At 34.4% G+C, this 20,281-nt stretch overlaps 1 protein-coding gene across 1 annotated transcript in view; it reads right to left on the bottom strand.

Annotated features, from left to right (window-relative positions):
* LOC308633556 (uncharacterized protein C8orf34 homolog) overlaps nucleotides 1-20,281 on the bottom strand; it is a 404,696-nt gene that overhangs the window by 79,704 nt on the left and 304,711 nt on the right. Inside the window, 2 exon segments of the mRNA XM_081266403.1 lie at nucleotides 4,559-4,635; nucleotides 10,551-10,636. Of these exon segments, the coding sequence (XP_081122529.1) occupies nucleotides 4,559-4,635; nucleotides 10,551-10,636 (163 nt within the window).

The following is a 20,281-nucleotide window of genomic DNA, read 5'->3' on the forward strand; positions in this document are numbered from 1 at the left end:
TGAGTGGTTTCTGTGTTAGCTTTCTTCTCAGTACTTTCCCTTCTTGTCATTCTGCTAGGTTTCTTAGACACCTCTTAATTGTGAACAACCAAGCAAGACTAATTCCTAATGCTCTATATTTACTGCTACCATCTACCTCTTATACTTCTCCCTCAATTCTTGCTTTTCCGCTATCTTCTTAAACCTCGTGAATAATCCTATCTTTGATATTGGCTACTGATTGTGGTCCAATCCTCATGCTTATTATTGCATGGGTTACTTAACAGTGAATTAGTTCCTAAGAAATAATAATTGTACAAATTATGATAAGTTCCATGAAAAGAACATTTGGGCCTGGGGAAAAATGAGTTTTGTCCCACCTTGTCTATATAACCCAGGTCAAAGAATAAAGATCCTTTGCAACTTCAGTATAATCATTCAAAACTAAGTTCTATTTTAAGTCCTTTGGGTATAGACCCAGGAGAGGGATATCTGGGTCAAATGGTTGTTCCATTCCCAATTTTCCAAGAAATCTCCATACTGCTTTCCATATTGGCTGCATCAGTTTGCGTCCCACCAGCAGTGTATGAGTGTACCTTTTTTCCCCACATCCTCACCAACATTTATTTTTGATTATCTTCATAATAGCTGCCATTCTGACTGGAGTGAGATGAAATCTTAGAGTGGTTTTGATTTGCATTTCTCAAATTGCTAGCAATGATGAACCCAAAGGACTTAAAAACAGCATGCTACAGGGACACAGCCACATCAATGTTTATAGCAGCACAATTCACACAATAGCTAAACTGTGGAACCAACCTAGATGCCCTTCCATAGATGAATGGATTTTAAAAAATGTGGCATGTGTGTATACACAATGGAATATTAATCAGCAATAAAAGAGAATAAGTTCATCATTTGCAGGTAAATGGATGGAGTTTGGGAAGATAATGCTAAGTCAAGTTAGCCAATCCCAAATAACCAAATGCTGAATGTTTTCTTTGATATAAGGAGGCTGATTCATAGTGGGATAAGAAGAGGGAGCATGGGAGGAATAGACGAACTCTATTAGTCAGATAGGGGTGAGATAGGGCAGAGGGATGGGAGGGGAAGTGAAGACATGGAGTCAGAAATGATGATGGAACGTGATGATCATTATTATCCAAAGTACATGTATAAAGACACAAATTGGTGTGAATATACTTTGTATACAATCAGAGATATGAAAAATTGTGCTCTACATGTGTAATAAGAATTGTAGGGCTGGGGATGTGGCTCAAGCGGTAGCACGCTTGCCTGGCATGCGTGCGGCCCGGGTTCGATCCTCAGCACCACATACCAACAAAGATATTGTGTCTTCCGAGAACTAAAAAATAAATATTAAAAATTCTCTCTCTCTCTCTCTCTCTCTCTCCCTCCTCTTTCACTCTCTCTTTAAAAAAAAAAAAAAAGAATTGTAATGCATTCTGCTGTCATATATAAATAAAAAATTAATATAAATAAATAAATATTTTTTTAAACTAAGTGCTGATTACTTCACAAAAGGATTGTCAAAAATAACATGATAAATCACAGAATTGCAAAAATCAGATATGACTGATGGTGAAGAGCTTAATAGTTTAAAAGTGCTACACAAATACTTGATATCATTATTACTACTATTATCAATCTAGTTAATTTTACATATATCCCTAAATAGATAAAAACCTTCAAAAAGAAAATGTACTAAAAATGTAATTGCTGGGCATTTTAGAAAACCTTTCCCTACAGGAATCTCTCTTAATTTTTCTTCTACTTTAAGTAAGAAATGGTGACCAATGACAGTCTTTTGGGATTCAGCTTTTGACAAGCTAGTCATTATGAACAAGGAATGCAATAAATAATTTAAAAAGTAGAAAGTCAACAAAATATTAATGTCAAATGTCTTTTATATTTTTCATCTTCCCTTCATATTCATGTTTATTTACTACCTTGAAAACAAAATAGAATTTTAAGATTAAGAAAATCATTAGAATTATGAATTTTTTAAAAAAAAAACATTTTTTGTATTAAATCTTCAACAATCATAAGGGTCTAAAGCAATTGTCTATTGTATTTTTAATAATACAAATGATTGTGACTAATATCTGCTGCTTGGCATTTTCTTTTTAAGATTTCCTTTTGGTTGGCTCATTTTTAAGAAATGTATTTGCCTGATAAATCTAGCTTTAATCTTGATGGGTTGGATATATGCTAAGAGGCATTCTTCCAGAAGATAGAGGAGGTAAAGGGGGAAATTCTAGAAGAATGACTCACTTGTTTGGGGGAGGATAAAAATTTAAATCAAAACATTGCCTTTACCTCACTAAAATATTCATAAAATATTCAAAAAATATTCAAAGCACAGATTAAGCCACTAGAGAAAATAGTTTTCAAAGATCTGTTGCTTATTTAATAATACACAATACCCAATAGGGAAAGTTAGCAAATAGAGAAAGCATGTGTTGAAAATACTCTAAATGGTTTTCAGTATTGTGGTATGTTTATATTTTTGCAGAATATGACTCAACATTTGCTTTGAAGTATTTTCTTATTTTCTATAGTAATAAAGAAAAAATTCTGTTTTGTTCCAATTCTTCGTTAATATTTAGAAAAAGTCACAAATTTCTTCTTGATTTATTAAAAACACCATACCCCAAAATAATACAGATGTATTTTTAGGGAATTTTCACCTAAAATAACAATATTCTAAATAATAAATACTTCAATCTATATTTTCCCTCATAATAAAAGTAGCTACTACCCAGAAATTGCCTTGTTCAAGGACCTCATATTCATTTATCCATGAATTATTTTTAACCACTTAGTGCCAAAAAGTATTTAAATGGGTAATTTGACATTAAAAGAATTGAAGAATTTCTAAGAATCCAAAACCTAATAAATGATGAATGAAAACAAATAAAATTGACCTACCACAAATTTTTTCACTGGAAAAACACTATGTAATCATGGTGGAAATAAAGCGAAAATCTCTAGGAGATGATTTGATCAAATAAAGCTGATTCCCACCCTCCTTGGAGTACTAGGTATCATTAAGCAAGACAAATTCTATGGACAGGATATCAGTTGATTTGAGGAAGTGATTATGAAAAGACTTTTATATTATCTTTTCAGACATGAGGGAGGAATAAGGACTTTGGTGGTATTCACAGACAATAAAACAACCAAACAAACCTTTGCAAAGCACAAGGAATGACAGATTATCACAAGGTGCATTTATCTTCATAAGCAGGTGGGGGAAAAATGGACAAAAATTCTTGCCCTTATAGGCCTTATGTTATAGTAGAAGGAGATTGACAATAAACATAAATAAATAATTTACAAAGCATAGCAGAGGTGACAAGTACTATATACAAAAAACTAAGGGAAATGCAAAATTTCAAAAAGATCAGGGAAACTATAATTAGAAAACAATTGACAAGAGAAAGATACATTAATTCCTCAGTAAGTTTTAGAATTAATTTATTATGAAGTCCATAGGAAAATGTAGTGCCCTTATCCAAATCTTATAATCCAAATAAAGTTTTAAATAATGTAATTTCATCACAGTTGAAGTCCTAGTTCAGTATCTCAGAATGTTTGAAGATAGGCTCTTTAAAGAAGTGATTAAGATAAATGTGGTTAATAGAGTGGGCTCAAAACCAATATTACTGGTGATAAGAAGAGATTAGGACAGAGGCATGCACACAGGGAAGAAGGTGGGGAGACACAGGACACAGGAAATTCTCTGCCATCCACAGGACAAAGGAAGAGGCCTCAGAAGAATGTACCTGGCCACACCTTATCTCAGACTTCTGCTCCCAGAGTTGTGAGAAAATAAATTTCCATTGTTTAAGCTCTCAATTTGTATACTTTATTATGGCAACCAAAGCAAAATAATACAGAGAACATGGAAGTATTACGTGTACAGTCTAAATACTGTATTTAAGATCATGAAAGATTGCATTAGCTTGAGTTTTATCACAACTCAGAATCTTTACTTGACTTTATATTTAGAATTCATACAGATTTGGTTTTCTGTATTTATTTTTTTAACCTTCACTTTTATTAAAAATCATAAACCTAATGGGTTTTCTTCCAGTATACACCTATGAAGAAATTAATAAAAATATCACAAGGACTTCACAACTAAAATAGCATGCTTAAGTAATATATAAATTTTCAGGATATGCAAAACTTTTTTTTTCTATTAAGATACACATAGTTGCTTATTGTGGTTTAAGATGGCAGCACATAGCCCCTTAGAACCATATGCATAAGTAAGCAGCCAATCACACCAGAACTTGGTCCTTCCCTTCTCTGTCAAGATGTCTGCAATTGCTAAAAGAGCTGATTGCAGCCTTGCTGTATATTAAAAAAAAAAAAAAAAAAAAAAAAGAGTGGACCATCTACTGATGCAAGCTTTCTGTTGACTATATAGAGAATGTTGCGTGCATTTTTAAAAATATTCTTTAATTTCAAGAATGTTGCTTTCCTTTTAGGTTTTTCCCATAATAAACATTAGATTGGAGGATTAAAATAAGTAAATGAATATACTTACAGGTCCTGTTAATTTAGATGCTTTCTCAAATTCTTCACCCTCCTCCATCAGTGCTTCTTCAGTCCCAGGTAAAGAATCTATTTTAATTTTTTAAAATGAATAAATTAAAGTCACAAATTGCTTACTAGTTCTCTGACATATAAACCTGTTAGTGAAAATAATATTAAAATTATTGCACTGATTGTTGAAAAATCAGTGTCTGTGAATTAAAATAAAGTCAGAATGATATTTATTTAGCTTAAAGATAATTTATTAAGGTATTTTTAATTTAGAAGGTGCAATAAAATCAGAAAAGTACAAGAACTGCAGCTTATTATGCAAGTGAAGCAACACTTTTTATGGCATATTATTCAGCTAGTTGTTGGAATATATTTATATTTAATGTTCTTTTTCTGCTTTGTAATTTTATATTTCCTTGTTGGTTTTATTCATTAAGTAACTGTCTTCTTTCAAGGCTACACAATTTAAGTATCAATTTGTGTTCTCTTTTTTAAATAGGATGAAAATTTGTGAAGAATCCACAGAAGAGTACATGTTTTTACATGATGGTAGGTTTTCTACTTTAATATATTAAGCAAGAGGTTGTGATTATTTAGCCTAAATAGAGGGGTGGGAAAATAGTTATATTCGAATATGTGAATAAAATCTTGGCAAGCTGTTCCATATGTCTGCTGAGTTAAATTATAGCAGCATGAGTTTCTGTGGGTTATAAAGAATTTTGCAGTAAGGATGGATCTATGGATTATTTATATCTATAGATAATCTACACCAGATACTGTCAACTTCCTTTTGTAAAATATTAACTCCTTCTATTAAAGCAACAACAATAAAATCCCTTTAGGGGAAGGTATTTTAAACCAGTGAGTTTTAAAAAATGACTTATTACATTTAGTAATACTGAAAGACAGCCTTCTGAATCATGAAGATTTTCCTTTAGATTAATGTGTAAATGAAGACATTTTTTGATTGCATAAAATTTGTACTCTGGGAAGAAATTCAAAGCATGAAATCCTTCTAGCCCTTAATGGCCACCAAGGAGAAGAGAGACAAAAGGAAACTTGGCACAAATCCATAATCGTAGCTTTTAAATCCCATAGCTCTCTTTATCTCTGATAATTCAGAATTTTATATTCAGGAAGAAAGGTTGCTAATCTCATAGCATAGAGTTTATCTAGATATAAAAGTAGAGTTCCTTTTAGAACACAGAAAGCCCTCCTTATAAAACTCACTTTGGGAGAAGCAGATACTTTCTCAAGTTGTAGATAAATGTAAAAATTTTATCTACTACTCTTCTAAACAGAACATTGGCATTAAAAAGAAGCTAATTTAAAGAAGATAAAATCAAGACAGATAATGAGACTTACACTAAATTCAAAAATCATAATCCACTTGAAAAGAACACTTGAACTCCCATCTACTAAAACCAAGTTGTAAGGGTGACAATAGACTCTTTAAATTACGATGTAAATTAGGAATAATTTAAATTCCCTAAGGCTAAATTACATTCTTCAGAACTGTGAACAAATGCTGGTGTAACTTTAGAATTCACTCATTAGGTTTGTTTTATTTGTTGAAATTCTTGACTAGAATATTGATTTTAAAATAATATCAAATTGTTCTATTCTACATCACAAAACTAGTTTTGAATATAGGGCAAGGAAAACCATCCTCTTTGGGGTTTTGCTGATTTTTTTAAAACTTAGAAATACTCTCAATGTTCCTCTCAGTAGGTAGGTAATGGTTTTAGAGCTTCATTATATATGTGTGTATTAATCCATTCATTCAATTATTTGTGGGGATTCTGTGTAGTCATTTATCCAGCAAATATTATATGTCATGCACTTTAGTAAGCCCTTTCAAATATATTGAAATAAGATAATTTTCTATAACTCTCATATAATTCACTTGAATACATTTACAGTATTGATATTTTAGCAAAGAATATTTACCAGAAATTATTGGCAACTTTTCATGGTCTTACACTCTATTCTTGTTTGGGTTGAATTCTTCCTGTTTCATGCTGTAGCTGGTGTGATCTGGGTAAAGGACATTGAACTTAGGGGAAAGGGATAACTGTGAAGAGCTGCCAGAATATTTGAGAATTTACAAATGTGACCCTATCAGAAGCTATTAAGTTAAATGAGTTCTGCCATATAGACCAAATCTTATGATAGGATACCAATCTAACAAGCAAGTTAAGGCAAATAGACATCATGAAAATAAAGCATTTTATTTAATTGATTAAGTGAATGAATGGTACTGGGGATTGAACCCAGAAGTACTTAACCACTGAGCTATACCATCAGTCCTATATTTCTTATTTTGAGACAGGGTCTCACTAAGTCATGGAGGCAGGCTCTCACTAAATTGCTTAGGTAGGCCTCAGACTTGGGATCCTCCTGCCTCAGCCTACTGAATCACTGTGACTACAACCATGCACCACCACACCCACCATGAAACCTTTTATTTATAATGCTTAGGGGGTGAACATTTTTCCTGAAGAGTTCTGAAGTTGTTGCTTATTAACAATAATTGGTGCATTCAAATGTATAAACAATTTTGCTATTCCAGAGCAATTTATCTTATAAGAACTCATGATTTTCAAAATAGAAGGGATTAATTATTAGAGTTATTTTAAGTCACATAGAAGTTGATGGAAAGTCACTAAATTTGTCAAATATTGCAGAGTTGATTTTCACCCCTCATTTAAGAGAAGAACAAAATAAGACATGGGGGAGAAACTGAGGCATGGAAAACTTTTCTCAAAAACTAACAATCTCTATTAGCATTTGGACTAGAAATTTTGTCTAGGTTGACTGAGCATACTAACAGGAACCTAGAAGAAGTCTATAAAGTTTATTGCAATGTTGAGCTTCATTCCATTTCTTCCTGACATTATTTTTATTATTTCTGCTTGTGTCGAAAGATGTTTTGTGCACAAATTACATTTTTTCATAAAAATACTTACACACATTGAGCCAGGCTCAAGGTGGATGCATAGTTCATATAAAAGTCACATGACAACCTTTGGCTAATCCAATAATATTCAACTATGGGATTTAGTATTTGACTAAAGGAATTTTCAAAAGGATGTACTAAACCAGGAACTTTTATTTTGGCATGTGTTCATTGGGTATACTAATATTTGAGTGCAGAGAATGTAGGAGTTTAGCATTTCAAGAAAGGAGCTTAAATTTAATGTTTTTTTTTTTTTTTTTTTTTTCCCCACTGAATGCAAGTAGGCTTAAACACAGACCTATTACTGGTCAGCACAATGACCCACATCTGTAATCCCGGCTGCTAGGGAGGCTGAAGCAGGAAGATCATAAATTTGAGGTCAGACAAAGCAACTTAGTGAGACCTTGTCTCAAATTTTAAAAAGGGATGGGGGTAAAGCTCAAGCTTCCTAAAATGAGCACTTGCTAACATGTGCAAGGCCCTGAATTCAATCCCCAGTTCTGCAAAAAAGAAAAGAAAGAGAAAAAAGAAAGAAAAGAAAAAGAAGAAAGAAAAATATTTACAAAAATCAAAACATTATCTGTATTACTTAATATCTCCAGATATTTAAGTCCCTACAGTGCTCAATAATTATGTAAATACAGTTGCTAAAGGATATATATCTATATATCCTTTATATATAGATATATAGATTGATCACTTGGAGTGGTTTTTATAGAATTTAAACTATTAGTGGGCAAATTGTTAACCAGGATCTGTCTCATATTAGTATTTTTTTAAAGCCATTTACATTGGTGTATTTCTATCACAAAGAATCTGTTCTTCACTCAACATGAATCTGTTTCACAGATTTGCAATTTGGACACAAGAGTCTTCAAAATTGGATTCAGGGCAGGACATCACTATGCCTCATAGAGAGTTATTCCACCATATTCTATGAAAAGGGTTTCATATTAGTTTTATATTGGGAATGCTGGGGTACACAAAAAATCTCAATAAGCGTGTGAGAAGAACAAATACATATGAAGCAATTAAAAGATGGTTAGGCCTGAGGGGGTAAAAAAAAAAATGGTGTGGGCAAGACATCAGGGACACTTAGGATAACCTTAGAGCACAGAATCAGAACAGGCCAAGACGAGGCTGGGGATGTGGCTCAAGCGGTACTGTGCTTGCCTGGCATGCACGCGGTGTTGGGTTCAATCCTCAGCACCACATAAAAATAAAATAAAGATGTTGTGTCCACCAAAAACTGAAAAATAAATATTAAAAAATTCTCTCTCTCTCTTAAAAAAAAAGAGCAGGCAGAGAGGGAGAAATATACCAATGAGACTTGCTCAATAGGTCAGGGCTTTATTCTCTAAGATATTTTTCTAGAAATAGAGCTTCTGGGTTTAGCTTTTATGAATGCTCAAGATTTTAAGATAATGGAAAACATTTTCAAAATTGTTTATAATCCATCTGGGATATATTATCTTCCTCTCAGCTCTGTATTCACCAGTACTTGGTTTTACCAACTTTCTTAATCAATGCCAAAATCAGTTATAAAATAATATTTCAACATGATCTTAATTTCCCTGATTAGTAGGGTAGTGATGTATATTTCATGTGTTCATTGGCCATTTGTATTTCCTCTTCTGTGAAATGTTTTTTTTTAATGTCTGTTGCTTATTTTTATATGGATTTGTTGATCTTTATTATTAAATTGTAGGTGTTCTTCATATTCTAAATATTAATCTTTGGTCAATGACAAACACATTGCAAATATATCTTCCCATTTTATGGCTTTTCTTCTGGCATCATTTTATTAACAGCAGTTCTTAATTTTCTATAGTTAAATTTTTTATTTTCTTCTGTTTTAAAAAATATTTAGCTCATTTTTATTTAAATTAAATATACTTGTTACTGATAAAGAGAAGCATAAAAATTATACATATTAATGGAATGCCATAGGGTATTTCAACACATGCATACATTGTGTTATGTTGAATCAGGTTAAACATAACTGTCTCCTCATTCATCATTTTTTAATGGTGAAAACATCCAAAATCCTTTCTTATAGTGTTTTAAAATGTACAGTGCACTATTGTTTTGTTATATATTTTAAGATTTAAAATTCTTGTGTCTTATTTAAAATAACCTTTCTCTATCCAGGTATAAGGAAATATTCTCTAGTTTCTCTTCTATCTTAACTGGACATACTGTCTTGCTAGAACAATGGCCAAGGAAGAGGTGATGTGTCTTAGATGGCATTGAAGCAGTAGTACTTATTCACTTATTCAGCAAACATTTTGAAATGCTCTGACATTAACTTCATATGCTAAGGTATGAAGTTTGAATTCTGTCCTATGTAAAATGGGTACAGATTAATCAGCTTTATTTTTAGAAAGTAAATTAACTAAGGAGGGGTGAGATAGTGCAAGGAGGGCAAAGAAGGTTTCTACACTAGAAAGAGAAGGAAAATGTACACCAGCCACTCTCAGGAAAAATGGAGAGGAGCCTGGATCAGGAAGTAAATTCCAAAGTGACATTGACATAATTGAACACCAATTTAACACAGGGCTGAGAGAGAAAGTATATGATATTTTCAAGTCTAATACTGACCTTCTCCCCCAAAAACGACTGGATGGATGGTGTGAGAATGAGAGTAGGAGATAAGTCAAGTTTCAAGGGGCAGATAATGAGTTCTATTTTCTATAGAGCCAGCAGGAAAAGTAGAGTTCTAACACAAGTTAGAATTGGTGACAATTTGGGGAGTAACCAACAACTCCTTGCTGTTCCTCAGAACACACATTTCCTGCTTCTATTTGTCCTCTGTTCTTAACTCCTGATACACAGCTCAAAGGATTGTGCTGGTGGTGGACAGGTGATCCACAGGGCTGAGATTTGGCACAGGGGAAGATCTTTTCTTTTCTTTCTTCTCCCTCCCTCCCTCCCTCCCTCCCTCCCTTCCTTCCTTCCTTCTTTCTTTCTTTCTTTCTTCTAATCATTACATGTTTCTAAAGCTTTAATAAATACTGTAGAATTCAAAACTTACCCAATGAATCTGGGATTATTTCGTCTGGAGAATGAAGCAATTGTAATGTCTCTTCAGTCCTTTCAGCCAGATTGTCTCCTTGAAGCCTAAATAATTAAAAATGGTGATTAAAACCTCTAATAATCTTAAATTGTACAATATAAACCACACACTCTTGGGATTAAGACTGTGAACTTCTAGACCCAAAATCTAGACCTCAATCTTCAAAGTAGAAATAAAAGTTCATTCAAGCCATCTTAATTTAGTGTTTTGGTTTTGTAGGCTTTAAAGAAATGATTTTTTTAATCTTTCCTCTTATATCATTGGCAAGTTGGAGCTAGGTTCAATCCACTTCACTTCTGAGGCTGACCAGAGAAACATTTATAAGCAAATGTTTTCCCCTGAAACTACAAAGGGAGGTTGAGTAGACGAAAAACAAAAGTTTAATCCAACGTGCTTACCTAACTACTGGGTCCAGTAGGGTTTTCATGACTACACAAAGGTTTGTCAACACAAATCTCCAAATCAACCAACCTGAGATAACAGGCCTGTGGGTCAAGACCAGTCTCAGCAATGGGAATGAAGATTTCTGATATGAATGACTGCCTAGGGTTCTCATAGACACTGGGTCTTCCTCAGGAGAGGAAGATTGTGTAGGTACTTTTGTGGCAATGTATTCTGAACTCCTCTGTATCCACATCTCTAAAGAGAGAAATGTGGACTGGCAATGTTTGGTTGAACTCTTGATTAGTATCATGTTCTAAAACTTCATTATCAAAGGAAGGTGGAACTCAGCAACATGTTTTGCAACTCTGTCCTAAATAAACACAGTTCTGATGATGTTGGAGGACAGTATAACAAAAGGCTCAGACTGGAAGTTTCTAACAGTGTCCTTACTTTTTCTTGTACTTTGCTAATGACAAATGTCTTTCATAGGAAAACATTAGTAAATGAATAAAATATAATATTAAAGTTCATTAAAACAGAAGTATAATTTACAACTATGCTGGACTCAAAAGCTATAACTTTCAGCCATTTTATATCTTTACTTTTTTATACCATAAAAAAATAACAATTTGCCTTGGACTTTTGAAAATGGAAGCAAATATGCATATCTTTCCCTATTTAACATTTTTGTAATTATAAATATTGTAAATTATACTTTCCTTTTTATTTTCATGGTATTAAATTCTGTGCATAGCAGTATGAATTACACTTACACTACATTTTATTGTATATACATAAAGCCAAATTTACTGTCTTGCATAAGGTATTTAAAGTATTCTCAAGGACAATTTCCTGATAATTATAACATATTTTGGTTAGCTGTGTATGTATATTATACCTTAATTAGTTTTTCAAATTTTACTGTGAAAAAATACCACTTTTAAGTACATGAATTAGCTACATAGTTCTCAAACCTTCCCTATACTATTTATTTATGTTCTTCCAGTAATTAGAAAACCTACTTCAATAATCAATAATATCAAATGTTCTTTTCTTAAATCTCTTTGTCCAGGACCATCCTATCAAAATTATCAAAGAAAGTATATAGGTACATGACTTGTTGAAAGGTGGAAGGAAGTAATAATTATTATTAATTATTCACAAGAACTCCAATATATCTGGGTATTTAACATTACGTTCAAAACCTAAAGGGAGGGCTGGGGATGTGGCTCAAGCGGTAGCGCGCTCGCCTGGCATGCGTGCGGCCCGGGTTCGATCCTCAGCACCACATACCAACAAAGATGTTGTGTCCGCCGAGAACTAAAAAATAATAAATATTAAAAAAAAATTCTCTCTCTCTCTCTCTCTCTCTCTCTCTCTCTCTCTCTCTCTCTCCTCTTTCACTCTCTCTTTAAAAAAAAAAAAAAACCTAAAGGGAAAATAAATCCCCAAGAAAGACAGAAAGAAGCAAGACATTAAAAACTATGCCATAACTTTTTGACTCATTGCACACTCATCAGTAGAACAAAATATTTATTTAGCATTTATTGACATGCTCAGTAACGAGCCCAATATTATAGAGATGCAAAGAAATTATAACTATCCCTGATTTCAAAGCACTCTCAATCTAGCTGAGTTGAAAAAACAAATGGCCATGAATAAAAACAAATTGGGTGGCCTTGAAGCCAGCTCATCTTTGTCCAAACATTGCCCTCCAGATATCTCAAGAACTGCGTTTACCATGACTTGGCAGCAACCTGATTACAGAACACTGTGATCCTTGCTCTGCCAATGTTCCCCAAACTGTACTGCACACAGCATTACTTCTGGTAGAGGTTGATAATAGGTGGTACGCAAACAAGGGTGGCATGGACAAGTCCAGGAAATACAGTTTTTAAAAAGTTAAATTGTTTTTGTTTTAATTTTTTTATCACAAGACGTTTTCTCTTCACTTTCTAAAACCACTCCTCCACATTCTACCATCCTTTAAATAAAACCACTCCTCCACATTAAGCAAACACTTTTATATTTTCAACCCCTGCAAAGGATGCTTCCTGCTCCTCTTTCTCATCCTGAAACTCTTTTCTCCTCCTAGTATATCCCAGTCCTGGGGTTGAGTTGTAACTCTGTAATAGAACACATGCTTAGCATGCAAGGGGACATAGATTCAATACCCAGTACCAAAATATATATATATAGTTTTCCCCCTCCAAAGAAGGATGCCTAATCCCTCAACCTCAGATAAAGCAGGATTGTGTGTATTACCCTTTCTTCTCTTTGCCTGTAAAGACTTTGCTCAGGCTCACACTATCATCCTGAATGTTCCGGTGTTTGTGTAGATTTTCTTGCTAAACCCATAGCTCCTTTTCTTGCTAAACTTGAGCTCCTTGCTAAACCTATAGCTCATCTGGAAATCTACCCTTCTGCTTCATCTTCCCTAACCCAAGGACAGACAACTGGAACAGTTCCACATCAAAGAACCATAAATTCAATATTTTCTGAAAATAAACTTAGTTCCTTTGGGTTCTTTCACATTCTCACTCTCCACGACACTTTCTCTTTAATAGCTATAGACCTTATTTCCCTTCATTTCCCCCTGGGTATCCAGTTTTCTCTTGATTCCCTTCCAACCCCACTAGCTACCTAGACCCTCACTTTCTTCCCAACTCCCTTGCACTCTGTCCTTCAGCCATTTCTGCTCAAGCAGACCTCAACTCTGTAGTAATATACCATTTCCCTACTTGTATGTAGCTGAGCAACACCGAAGGAAATCATGACCCTCTAAGATTGGTGAGTACAAACCAAGAGTTTCAGCTTTAAATTTGGGTTTCTTGATTGTCTTTCCTTCAATCCCTTCAAGATCTTGTCAAAAATATCATCATTTCTTTGATGTCACTCAGAAAAGTTCCATAATCAGACAAAAAGGGCCTTCAAATTTCCCTCGAATGCCAGGCTCATAATTATCTTCACCTTGACCCATATTCAACAATTTTCCAATTCAGGGAGGGTAAGAGGCGCTTTCCTTGTGTAAGGTGTAGGCCATCCATTAGGCTCATGGCTTAGATCCTGTTGTGTCATGTCGCTCTTGGTCCTCCGTCTGTTTAACCCACCACCATTACTCATTCTGTTCACCTGCATTCCCATTTCCCATTTCCCATGGTATATAAACAAGCTCACTTCTCTTTTAGTCTTGTACACACACAAACACACAAACAAATGAATTGCTTCTATGATTATCTAAAACATCTAGCTATTGCTGCCTTTTCTTGCACATTCTTCTTAGAGCTAAACTTCTAAAATATTCTTAACCAATTCCTTTACTTCCACAGTTTTCATTCCCTCCTCAACCTGTTTTAATTTGGTTCATGCCTCAACCACTCTGGGAAAACTGCTTACACCTGACATCTTAATGGCTGCATGCAATAGAAACTTTCCAGACCTCATCTTAATTTAAACTTGTGTGGACACCTACTCATTCTTATTTTCTGGGTGCCTCTCTCACTCCTACCTAACTGAGTGATTCTACAAATATCTCTCCTCAGTCTCCTTTAAAGGCCCTTCTTTCTTTGAACCCTCAACTCAAGATTGATGTACCCAAATTCTTGTAGGAAATTTTACTTGGATGCTTTAAATTCCTCAAACTCAATATGTCCAAAAGCAAACTCATTCTCCATTATCACCTCACCTTTCTCTGGACATTGCTAATCCATTTCAGTCTTGCTAATAGTGCTTCCTCAAGTTATCACTTAACATTCATTACTTCTTTTTTACTAATGCTATGATATGATGGCTTGTCTTGATTTGACTGCATTATCATGTAGTTGCATCACAGATATTCATACTTAGAAACTTGCCTTCCAAAAATCCATTTTCATATTACTACCAAAATGTTCAAAACATGTATCCAACCATAATACTCTCATGCTTTAAACCTTTTAGCGAAAGAGGCCTTAACATAGTAATCTTACCAGGCCTAGGAATAGGTTTTAAGGGAGTCAAAATAATTCACAACAAATAGAATGAAGACTTTTGGGTGTCTGTGATCTTTTCTGGAGAGAAATCATTTTAATCAGTTTCTCAAAGTAATCTTTGACTCAAATGGGTTTTAGAACTACCATTTTCATTGGCTTCTCATCCCCTGCAGAATGAGTTATGGTTTCCTTAGCAAAGACATCTGAGTCTCTCATTGCACAATCCCCACCTGTTGTCTGCAGATCCATCTTCTTGGGTATTCCATTGGGATTTTATATTCCAAAAAAACCCGAACTACTTTCACTTTTTGGAAGATATTTTGTTATTAACCCTTTGTGTCATTATACTATTATCTCTGGCAGCATTTACCTCCTCCTTCTTTTTTACTGTGTGGTTAGTCTCAACTTTTCATTCTAAATTTTCCTCTTTACAGAAGTTTTTCTTCTGGAAGTCTTAGCATGATTGCGAATCTTTACTCTTACTTTTCTGCATTTTTAACTGTTGATTTAGATGTCTGTGTTTGTCAACATGCTGTGAGTGTCTTAAAGAAAGGATTCTGGTTTTCATGTGTTGCATGTCCTTGACATACAGCTTAGATCCATCTGGGTACACTGTGAACTCTAAAAGAGGTTTCTAAGTTATTTTAAAATGATTATTTCACTTTGGAGATTAAGAAAAGATATGACCCATCCTTTGTACAGGGGATTTTCCAAAGAATACTGTAGTATAATTGCAATTATATTCCCTTGAGAAGTACTGAAAATTATCCTCCATGTATTCAGAGGAGGCTGTTTTTAGCCAGGTTCACCATAATGCAGGGAATGAGCCGGAAGCTTACATGTTAAGAGGCTGTACAATCCAGAGGCATGAATGAATGATGTGGGCGTAACAAGTAAAAGGAGGAAAGCTAGCACAATGATGGACTGAGTCAAACCCTGTACAGGTGGCTGCTCCCCTTTCCCACAAAAATTTCTGAGGAATCCTTAGGCTCCAGTGAAGGATGGTGCTTTGACATTGATATTCCTGAATTACAAACTGCACATGCATTAATACAGAATGATTCCCCTTGACTATCCTGGGGCAGGAAATAAGATCTAAGGTTTAGGATAAGGCGAGATGCTGAAGGTTGTGCAGGCACAAAGCTTGTTATTGCAACTTGAGATGTGCAAAAGAGGTGTCAACAAGAGGTAAGGCAGAGAATTTGGAAAGGGGTACAAATAAAGCTGATAAAGATAGTGAATGTATTTGAGTTTAAAATTAATGAATCAGATCTAATTTTATATTGGCCAGTGATACCTAACGAAAGGAAATGCTATTATAAGTACTAGAAAATTCTCCCTCAACTTTTGTAAGTCGTTACTTATCTCATACTGTTTCAGTCTTAATAGTAAATAAGTCAATGAAAATTGTATTCACGGGGATTATTATGTCTATCATAGTACCTAGCATATGTGCACGACCAGTGTAATTTTACTATATACATATTGCTGGAAAAGTCCCTTAGTCTTACAAAATAGACTTAAGGAAGATGGAGCAATCAAGAGAAAAGAAGTCACAGCTTGTTCAAGGTATGTATGGGTAGCCACAGAAGTGGTTAGAATTTTTATACTTTAAGATCCATTGGTCCCGTTTTTTTTCATTCTCTAAAGAAAAGAACATTGAAAACAGCCAATGAACTGCCAAGTATTGGTCCAAAATTCCAACAAAAACACACTACGAAGAGTCACATCAATTTTGAAGGAGTTTTGAATAGTGTAAGCAGTAGGAGAACAGACAAGGTAATTTGTGCCATTTTGTTTTTCTACTTAAAAAACATCTAAAACACCCAATAAAAAGATACATTTCCCTTTTTAAAAATCCATGGGTATTTAGTGTCAATCCATGTCATGAGCAATAGAAAATGCAAATAAGCAAATACTTAATATTTCACATTGGTCTAGAAGACATACAGAATCCAGACTCAAAAGCAGTCATCTTTCTATATGTTATCATGCTAAATATTATCTATCTTTTTATCTTGCCTGAATACTTTCTGGAAGAAAGCAGCATCTAACTAAAGAGTATATATTCATCAAATGTTTCTTTGGCATCTTATAATTTAATAATTAACTAAATGCCAAAGTAACTTATATAGAAACAGAGGAATTGATAAACCAAAGATGCATTAATTAGAAAAACCTTAATGAACTAGATAGCACTTGAACAGGGCTTCAAAATTACCCTAAAATTAGATTAGGTGGAGAACAAGAGAAACGTGTTCCAGGAAAAGAGCATGAAAATAATAGACTAGATTCAGGTGGGAAAAAGAAGCCTCCCTGGAGGAAAAGATTTATTTTGTTTATTTATTTTTTGGTGGTGCTGAGGATCGAACCCAGTGCCTTACATGTGTGAGCTACCACTGAGCCACAACCCCACCCCAGAGGAAAATTTTTAAAAAGAAGAAAAGAGGGGAAGAGAGAGAACACCAAGCATAACAAAAATTGACTAATAACTTCAGTGAGAGATGTGTGTTGAGAGCAAGGAATAATAGCTCTAGATTGATGAGATGAGTCTAGATGGGGTCTTGCAAAACAAAAAAAAAAAAAGAGAAATTAGACTTAACAGAGCTTTAAAAGTTTTTGATGATATGCCTAATATGATAAAAAGCTGTGCAAAGAAAAAGTAGTATTCATCATTAGATTGGTGAAATCTAAGAGGCCACATGAAAAGTTTTTTGACAAAAATCCACAAGAGAAGAGCAAAATCTTAGAGTGAGCCCTGTTCTAAGAGCCAGGGACAGAGCAGTGAACAAGGATGACCAAATTCCTATGTTCACAGAGCTTATGCTATAAAGCTGAGTTGATGAAAAAACAGGCAAAATGCATAGAATTAGGTGTTGATAAGAAATCTGCTCGATTTTAAAGGAAGAAAAAGCAAAGCAGGGAAGGCATCTAGGGAGGGTCTGGAGGAGACGGTGTACAACTTTATAGGGAGTGTTCAGGGAAGGCCTCCTTCGAAGGAGTCAAAACTTGAAGTGAAGGAGAACATGATCTAGACATCTGGAAAAAAGCATTACAGGAAGAGGAAATAGCAAAAACAAAACAAAACAAAAAAACAACTATTTGCAGGCCAATGGCTGGAGTGGAATGAATAAGGGAGTGAATAGAAGGATATGTTGTCAGATAACTGAAGCTAGATCATGTCGGGTGTGCAGCAACATCATCTAGATATTTGATGATGAAATACTAGTCTTTTTCCCTGAAAATTATTTTTAAAAGGGGGGGAAATGAAGAGTTTTGAAACAGAAGTGATGTTTATCAGATTTTTGTTTTAATGAGGATCATTCTAGTTCTTGTGTGAAGGAGAGACTGAGGTATGGGGGGAGGGCAAACAAAAGCTATGGAATGAGTTAGGAAGCTTACCACACCAATCTTGGTAAGAAGATCATGGCTTGTGCAGAGTAGCAGTAAGGGAAATGATAAGAAGTAGGCTGATTTCTGGATAAATTCCAGAGTTGTACCCAAGAATATATAAGTTAATTTAGATTTGGGGTGTGAGAGAAAAAAGAAGAAAAAAAACTCCCCAATTTCTTTTTGGAATTTAACTGATCATGTGGCCATCTACTGATATAAGGAAAACTGAAAGAAATTTGGTGGGGATTAAGTAGGCTATAGTTTGGGTTGGTAAGTTCAAAATGCATTTTAGACATGTAGGTAGAGGTGTGGAAAGGCTATTGGATATGCCTATGGAGATGCTGATCAAAGTGATTGGAATTGTGGGGCAAGGTTTGCCCCTTCTGGATTCCAAATTCTCTACAAAGAACACCAGAATATGAAATACTGCTTCTTAATTCTGCTGTTAATGGAATATTATAATTTTCTTTCATTGAAAATTAATTGTATATCCTGATAAATGTCAATTAAATCAGAGCAATCAAATTAAACAGTTTGGGTTCTAAGAAATTTTGAGCCATTTTCTTCAAAGCATTAGGAAATTAACATCTTTCCCTTTTAAAGTATGCTTTACATTCACAAAGCCTCTTTCAAGATTGAAGTCATTGAGTTGCTTCTCTTTCTAAATGTTAATTTTCCTAGAATTCCAGTATATTTCTCCAGATTTTATTTAAGGGGAATTGTGCAAACCTACCATCCATTCACTTTTGAAGTCTTTAAAAATCAAAATTGTCATCAGTATCAAAAATTTGTTCAGATTCTTTGAAGGCAAAAATTTTACCTCCAGTCCTGAGCCTATAATCTGGGATGAAAGCTATGTGAATTTGCATGATCTTCCTAGTGAATTTGCAAGCTTACAGAAGTCAGAGACCAAGTCTAATATCCTCTACCCATTAGGGTCTTGCATATTAACTCATAGTTGTGGGTCCCAGAACAACTAATTCTATCTGAATTCATTCGTCATTTTAATAGTTCCTTTCCTGTCCTAGAAAGGATATGCTGCACTTTGAAACTACCTCCCTGCTTCCCAAGTCCCAATTCTTCAGTGAATTACCTGGATGTTCTTCCTTCCACTCTCTTTTCCAAACCCAACTACTCTTTCCTGCTGTGCTCTTCCATCCTTAACCATTCAAGTTCAACCCTATGGAATACAGCATGCTTACTTTCACTCTGACCCTTTGACACTGCTTCTATGATCCCTTTGGCAGAATTTCCTGTACACCAGACACAGCTCTACCTCCAGGATCTTATATACCAAGAAAAAATTGTCAGCCATCCTTAGATTCCCCTTATTTTGGTATATTCCTTGAAAAATGTTCCTTCCAGCATCCTTCTATAGGCACTCTTGCTTGATTCTGGATATTGTTATTAAAGAAGGATAAGTAAAAATGCGTCAAGCTGAAACAACTCTTTTTTCTGAGTGTAGAGCAGACCAAAATAATATCCCCATTCACCTTGGAGCCTTCTTAAACTGCTTATTAAATTCACTCCCTCATCCACAAGAACCTCTGAGCATTAACCTCTAAAACATAATGATTGATAATGACATAGAGATAAAAACCATGCTCTTTCCTGCTAAATTTTCCTTTTCACTCCCTATACCCTAAAAGTGAGATATGGGCCTGCAAACTATGTGTAACTCTCTAATCAAATTTATAGTTCTCTCATATATACTGATGGCAGACATGTAGTTGCCATAGTGACCTCTTATCTGAGCTGCTAATTATTTTCCTGGCAGAGGCTTAAGAATTTTTAAAATCAAATCTAAGGAAAATACATATGGAAAATAGATAGGTTTGTTGTTGGTCTCTTCTGCTTTACCTCAACTCAAATGTAAAAATATCAATATAAATAAGGTACACAAAATGAGGTATGGAACAGGACCAATTCTTAGCATACCTA

The sequence above is a fragment of the Spermophilus citellus genome (assembly GCF_964194105.1).
Source record: "Spermophilus citellus genome assembly, chromosome: 14".
In the NCBI taxonomy this organism is placed as follows: Eukaryota; Metazoa; Chordata; class Mammalia; order Rodentia; family Sciuridae; genus Spermophilus; species Spermophilus citellus.